At 33.2% G+C, this 8,173-nt stretch overlaps 1 protein-coding gene across 1 annotated transcript; it reads left to right on the top strand.

Annotated features, from left to right (window-relative positions):
• The first annotated feature begins 585 nt into the window (after positions 1 to 585).
• LOC133329562 (uncharacterized) lies at positions 586 to 899 on the top strand. Its single transcript, XM_061538039.1, has one exon. It carries the CDS (start codon positions 636 to 638, stop codon positions 897 to 899), a length of 264 nt encoding a protein of 87 aa, XP_061394023.1. The 5' UTR covers positions 586 to 635.
• The last annotated feature ends 7,274 nt before the right edge of the window (positions 900 to 8,173 follow it).

Here is an 8,173-nt window from a genome sequence, read left to right as displayed (position 1 = left end):
TATTTAAGTACCTTCCCAATTACACACACATACACCTTTCAATAAATATGCATATTTTTCGATTAAGGCATAAAGGTGATCACAGAGAACACAAGATGAACAACAAAATTGTCGATCTCAAAAGATTCTCGCAAATTAGTTTTGTGTTTCTTTTTTTCTTTTTCTTTGGCAACGACAAAGTGTTGCCAATTTTTTTTTAGCTCATCTCGAAAAAAGTTCAGTCAATTTCGAAAAACCGGCAAACGTACAACACCATACGAACGATCGACAGACAACGCGGAGAAAAAGAATTTTCAAAACAAAAACGGAAAAATCGAAACAAAAAACGAAAAACACATAATAAAGACAAAATAGACAAGCATTGGGCTGTGTTGTGAAAATAGAAAAAAGTGAAAATAATAATAAAAAAATATTGTGAAATTTGGGACACATTTTTTGATTTAGCCAGATATTTGGGAAACTCAAGATAACGCAATAGAATGTATGTTTCGGGACACAAAAGGGGGACTATCACGAAAAATTCTGTGTTTTTTAATATAACAAACATAAATTCCTATCCCCTGTATTTATAATTTTTGTTTAACGTTTCATTTCAGCTGACGAATGTAGCAGCAAAACACATCGGAAAGACCAAAATGGCAATACTTTTAGTACACTTGCGACGCCTCATACTTCTGATAAGCATCGTGTATTTGAGTGGCGCCTTTGTGCGAAAACTGCTGACAGATTCGCGTCAGGCCTACCTGGTACACATGAACAGCGGCAAATCCCTTTTGTGGGCGAAACATTTGCACTTCCAGTGGTGGGCCTACATCTATACGTGCTACGCCTATATTGTGCTGGTGAATTATGTGAATATGCGACGCTACACCACTCTGTTGGAATACTTCTTTACATGAATCGGGACGGGAAGACATTTCCCAACTTTTTGCTGCCATCCCATCCCACCATCATCACAACGCAAAACGGGGAGGCACTTTTATCCAAAGGCTGAAAAGTGAAAGAAAAATCAAATCATTTGCTGTGCAATAAAAAGAAGATCGCAATAAAAACGAATGTGCATTATTTGTTTGTCGTGTTTTTTATTTTTCTTTCTCAATCGCCTCGTTTAGTTTTTGTCTTAGTTTTGCTTTATGATTTGTTTTGTGGCATGCCCGAGATTGTAGTAGTCTATTTTTGTCGTTAGATTTATGTCTGAATATGCACAGATTTGATGAAGTAAATCATAATATACGTATACGTTTGTATGTTTGTTCGAGTATGTGCAGAAAAAATGTTGTCGTCATCGGAGGCATCACGAGGAAGATCTTTGTGTACGAGGCCCTCATAAATAATGAAAAAAAAATCGAATCGTGCATTACATTTTTCATTCCGTTTGCAACACCTCGAAATATTCACCGAAGGCCTGGATTAAAATAAATTATATGTCGATTTATGTATATCCGCCTATTTAGTCATGATTAGAGCTCGCAATATTTAAGATATTCAAGTGAAATTTGGCACTATTCCTGGGATGTTTGGTATTGAAAATTGTGTGTAACGGTACACCCAAATATTCGGCGTTTTGAAAATTGTTTCACGTTTTTAACCGAATTGGCTATTTACTGGTACATTGGTTAGCAAATATTCCTACAAAAAATGATTAATATCGTTCCAATTTTCAGAATATAACGATACTCCCTAATATTCGTTATAGTGTTCATTTTAATTCAAATGGGACATAATTCAGTATTTTAAATTTTCATGGGGTAACCAACCTACTTCTACCAAAAATTATGAATATTGACCCTCGTTTTAAAATAGCTCCCATATAACGGAACCCCCATTGTTTAGTATTTTTGAAAAGTTTTTCAACGGATTGCCTGTAATTTGGTATTTGAGTTCAAATTAGATACCAAATATCCCTAACAAAGCAATAAAGAAAGCAGTGAAGTCGGACGGACCTACAATATGATACCCTTTACATCCAAAAAGACGTCGCACTATGCCGAAGAGTTCATATTAACAGCGGTCAAAAAAGATGAAGGAGTTATCGTAGGTTGATGAAATTTGGTACAAGTGCTTATTAATGGCCTTAAGAGCAACTTAGAAAAAATTACATAGACCGGACCAAGATTACGTATACCTCCCAAATAATGGGTCTTGAAAAATTCACTCTTTTAAGGCATAAAGGTGATCACAGAGAACCCAAGACGATCAACAAAATTGTCGATCTCAAAAGATTCTCGCAAATTAGTTTTGTTGCTGAGTTTTTCCTCGAATCTACATAGGTCTATAAAGCAACAGACAAAAAACTGAATAGATGGGACCAAGAATTGATATACCTCCCATAAATGTTCACACTCACCCATATTCAATTTACCTCAAATTTGGGCAAAGAAAGTAAGGTAAATTTTTTCGGGTATCCCCCATATAAGGGTACCCCCAATTTTCGGTATTTTGGGGTTATTGAGCATGCTTTTCAACCGAATTCGCTGCAATTTGATACATTGGGTTCTTATTGGGTACCAAATATCTCTGCTAAAAATTATAAATATCGGCACACTTTTTCGTGGAACCCCCATATAAGGGCACCCCAAATGTTCGGTATTTTGGGGTTCTTGAGCGCGATTTTCAACCGAATTCGCTGATATTTGGTACATTGGGTTCTTATTGGGTACCAAATATCTCTACTAAAAATTATGAATATCGGCCCACTTTTTCTGGTAGGCCCCATATAAGGGCACCCCCAATTTTCGGTATTTTAGGGTTCTTGAGCGCGATTTTTAACCGAATTCGCTGAAATATGGTACATTGGGTTCTTACTGGGTACCAAATATCTCTATCACTTTTTCATTTCAAATACCTGTCAGTATATCTATGGTAGAGGGTATCCAAAGTTCGGCCCGGCCGAACTTAACGCTTTTTCACTTGTTATTATAATAAAATATTTAATATACTTTCGTTAATCATATACTGATAATGATTTATCATTCATCAGATTTTCAGACGACACATCAGAAATATATAGGATATTGTTTTACCAAATGTACGATTTACTATCATCCATGTTATAATTTCGGGCCTTTATTTTATGGCTGTTTAAGGATGTAACAATGTACTGAATAAAATCCTTATTTGACTCATATACTGTACTTTACATATCCCATACCATAAAATAACATTTGTCTGTATGAACTTTCCACAAAGGTAATCCATGTGCGTTCTCTAAATTTAGATTATAATATTCCTAAAGATGACGCAAATAATGCGATGAAGGTCCTAATTGACTTCTCCAGCCTAAGTAACTGTAATTTAGTTTTTCATATTCTCGGAGGATAAAAAAATACTCCATGATGACAGCTTATAAAGATCCTGTGTAAAATTCTATGATATTTATTTATCATATTCAGTTAAAAATATATTCGAGATAGAAGGCGGATACAGTTTACAAAAATATTTCTCGTTCCATTTAACATGTCATCTCAAAAATAGCCTGCAATAGCGGTAAACAAAAATTCATTCATGTATGTTAGAGATACAAGCAAAAAATTCGTCGAATCTTGATTTATGACAAAATTGTCCTTATGGTTTCCACTTCATGACTTTTCATGCCCATATAGATTTTTCCATTCCCGAGACTATGATCTCGATTTTGTAGCTTAGCGTTATATTGCAGCGATGTCATTACAAAAATGAATAAAGATCTTCTAACCAAAAATAAACCAGTAAAGAAAGTAATAAAGTCGGACTGGGCCGACTATATGACACCCTTCACCACTTTGGGTATATTCGACATAGTCTCCTAACAGACGTCTCCTTTTCGAAAGAACATTGACATGAAATTGAACGAAAGATATTATGGGGACTTTGGCGCACCATTTACATTAAATCGGACGAAAATATATATGGGAGCTATATCTAAATCTGAACCGATTTTCACGAAACTTAACATACATCATTCCAGACGCTATGCCAAATTTCGTGCAAATCGAAAGATATATAGGATCTTTGGTGCACCATTTACCTTAAATCGCACGAAATTATATATGGGAGCTATATCTAAATCTGAACCGATTTTTCCCAATGAGCTGTGGCAAATTTCATCCAAATCGGATGATCAATGTGACCAGCACTTTGTTTTCGATTTAAAATCAACTTAGAATGTGATTCTATGCATACTCTCAAAAGGAACCATGGGTCTATCTCGTTTCCTTTTGCCTGTTACAAACAGTGCGGTGAATGGTATGAAAATACAATCTGTCGTTTAAAATTGTACGATATCTGGAACTTTAACGTAGCCCATATAAAACAATTTCAGCATGCAGATTTTCTATATAAAAAGAAATCAACATGCCAAACAACATTGAAAATGCGTTTTATAAGTCTGATCAAAATCCTAAAAATACAGAATATCTTAAATACAGTTTATGGGCTATATAACTAAACACAGACCAATTTGAGAACGTTTTGTACATTTTTCTACCAAAATGGCTGTAGTTAATCTCGCGACCAAAAATTATAAATATTGGCACAAGTTTAAACGTAGACCATATATACTCTCTTTCTCTCTCTCTCTCTATATATATATATACATATATATATACTCTACCACCCATTATTCGGTATTTCGGGGATTTTAGACACCGTTTTTTTAAGCAAATTTTATATTAGTTGATATGGGTGTCAAATGTTCATATTCATTTTTTTTAATATTGGTCCACGTCTATTTTTTTTTTATTTAAGTCCATTTTCATTGATTGAAAACAGTGTTGCAACATCTGTTGTGGTGTGTGGAAACTACACTTGCGTTAGTTCTTTTGCATGGTGGTTGTCTGTGCTTAGCACAACTTGTATTCACACCAATTTCTGCTGATGGTGTTATACACTAACAATAATTGACTCACTAGATGCCGCCGTACACAAATGTAAAATTTCTCAGAATACAGTTGCATGTGTTTGTACACTAGATGGCACTTATGATATGTGTCACGATGTAAAATGTGGGAATAAAATATTTTCCCTTATCTAAGGAAATTTATTAACAGTGAGTGATAGCCTACACATTACATGGTGTTAATTATTCCCTTCGCGGATACATATTCCTTTAGCATGTTAATGTAATTTGAATGTTTTGTATGGGAATTATTGGGTAAATTTGGTGTAAATTTATCCTCTTTATGGAAACTGTCATAACATGAATGACGAAAATGTTGTCATAGGCATTACATTTTTTCAATTTTTTAGAACATTTTTTTTACATTCTTATTGTTGGTTTTTGCCATTGTAGTAATGGTTTTATTTTATTTCAACTAGTCGCAACAAATATTATGATATTTCACTTTGAACGTAAATCGTAGGGAAGCTGTGGATACTATTGCGCCCCGGAAATAAACAAAAAACTGAAACGTTACGCATATGGGAAATTTCTATTAAAAGTTGTTTATAAATCACCATTATTGCCTGTTTGATATATAAATATGCATAAACCCTATTTTGGGCCCCGGGACTAAATCTATAGAAAATGGGGAAATTGGTCCATATTTGAATACATATCGCTCATTTGCTGCAGGATAGGCATAAGTCAAAAAATTCATATGAATTTTTTACACAACATGAGGTCTATTATAGCGAACAATCGTGCATCATTAACTCGAAATTCACTATTTAATAGTATGTTTACATTTAACCGGATTTCTTTAACCTAGTGGGTTTCAATTGTCAATTCCTTTGCATATATGTCAAATAAATCCTCATAAAGTAAATTCATTATTTAATACTTATATTATTATATTATTTCGATAGCTAATACAGTATTTTTCGGTTAATTGACCCTACGGTTAATTGGTTTCCACGCTTAATTGAACCACATAATGGGGCAAAAAATATTTCATAGGAAAATACATGTAAATTTTCTCGGATAATTAAACCCTGTTAATTGATTTTCCCGCTTAATTCATATCATCAAAAATAAATTTCCTTTTACTTTTCACCGGTTAATTGCATAATAATAATTGAAAAACTGTCATTTTTTTACATACATATTTGACATAATTTGTGAAAAAGACTAGGTGGCATCCCTGCTAATTCAAAACATATGTTTATTGCTAAGGAAGAACTTCGAGAAAGTTTTTTTTTTAATCATTAATCATTTTTTTTTAATCATTATACGTGATTACTGTAATTGAACAAACTATTCAATTAAGCGTGTTCGGATAATTGGTTCCTTGGTTAATTGAACGAAAATTTGTGCAAATTTTGATATGCAATTAACCGAAAAATACTGTAACTAACTTGCAATACCCCTTAAGTAATGTGTACCACATTTGACATTTATATATAGTCCCAATATTTTCTTATAGTACGTTTACATTTAACCGGATTTCGTTAACCCAGTGGGTTTCAATTGTCAATTCCTTTGCATATATGTCAAATAAATCCTCATAATGTAGGTTAACCCAGGCGAAACGGCTAAAGCTAGAAGCTTGAAATTTTGAGTGTGGGTTGGTGTTGGTGTTGGTGTGTTTGCGTGAGATAAGGCTGGGTTTTTGGAAATTCGAACTAGAAGGGTACGAAAAGTACTAAAATGTTCCAAATATGGTACCCTTTGTATTAGGCGAACGGGAAGTGCTAGAATTCTGAAATTTGGAATGTGGGTCACTGATGTACAAAAGCGTTTTTGGAAATTCGTCCTATAAATGTACTAAAAGTACTAAATTTTGTTCTAATTGTATATATATTGAACATATATAGCTAAAATCTTGAAATTTTAGATGGAATACAGGTTGGGAAGTGGTGTTGATGTATGGAAATGGTTTAAGATTTTCGTACTTATGTTTTTTTTAAAAAGTACTAAATGGTACAAAATTTGGTACTATTTGCATTTAGTTGAGTGTATATAGATGGAATCCTGAAAATAGGAATTAGGACTACTGTTGGAATGCAGGATTGAGGTAGCTTTAAAAAATCGTACTTTTGTGTACGAAAAGTACTTAATGGTACTAAATTTGGTACAAGCTGGATTTCAGTTCACAGATAGAGGTGGTGTCTTGAAATTGGAAATTAAAATGACTGTTATAGTGTAGAATTGAGGTAGTTGTGGGAATTCGTACTTATTGGTACGAATAGTACTAAATGGCACTAAATATAGTACAATTTGGATTTTGCTTAAACGGATGAGGTTAAACCCGGAAATTTGGAATTCTGATTACGGTTGAAGATTGAGCTATAGACACATCTTTGGAAATTCGTATTTGTGTGTACGAAAAGTACTAAACGGCACTAGATATGGTACAATTTCGATATGGGTGAACGGAGAGAGCTGGAAACGTAAAATTTGGAATAATGGTTGCTTTTAGAATATAGAATTAAGATATGGAAGCATAGTACTTATGTGTACTAAATGGTACTATATTTGGTACAACTTGATTAAGTGTGAATGGATAGAGTTGGACTCCAGAATTTTCCTATTAAAATTTCTTTTAGTGTGTAGGATTGACGTAGTTTAGGAAATTCTTAATTATAGAAACAAAAAAACTAAATGGTACCAATGTATATCGTTGAGATCCTGAAACTTTGAATTAATATTACTGTTGGAGTATAGGATTGAAATATGTCGGTAGTTTTGAAAATTTGTCATTACGTGTACTAAATGGTACTAAATTTGGTACAGTTTAGATCAGAGTGAATGCATAGAGATGGAAAATTTAAATTTGGAATGCAAATCACAGGATTAAGGTAGTATTGGAAGCACTAAATAGGGTACAATTCGTTTTGTGTGAGCGGGAATCCTAAAATTTTGAATCAAAATTAAGGGTGGAGTGTAGAATTGAGATATGGAGGTAGTTTTGAAAATGCATGATTATATATACTAAATGGTACTAAGTTTAGTGCAATTTGGATTTAAATGAAATGATAGAGAAAGAAATAAAAAAATTATGTTTGAAAATAAAATTACTGTTAGAGTACAGGATTGTGACAGTATTGAAAATTCAAACTTAAAGTATGAAAATTACTAAATGGTACTAAATATGCTACAATTTGGATTTATGTGAAAGGATAGGGCTGGGATCCTGAAATGTATGATTAAAATTACTGTTGGAGTGTGGAATTGAGGAAGTTTGATAAAATCGTACTTACTTCTACGAAAAGTAATAAATGGTACTAAATTTGGTTGTTGCTGAATGTTATTGGA

Source organism: Musca vetustissima, unplaced genomic scaffold (assembly GCF_032173495.1).
Source record: "Musca vetustissima isolate MV318-11 ecotype Yass unplaced genomic scaffold, APGP_CSIRO_Mvet_v1 utg1266, whole genome shotgun sequence".
Lineage (NCBI taxonomy): Eukaryota > Metazoa > Arthropoda > Insecta > Diptera > Muscidae > Musca > Musca vetustissima.
This window is presented reverse-complemented; position numbering and strand designations above follow the sequence as displayed.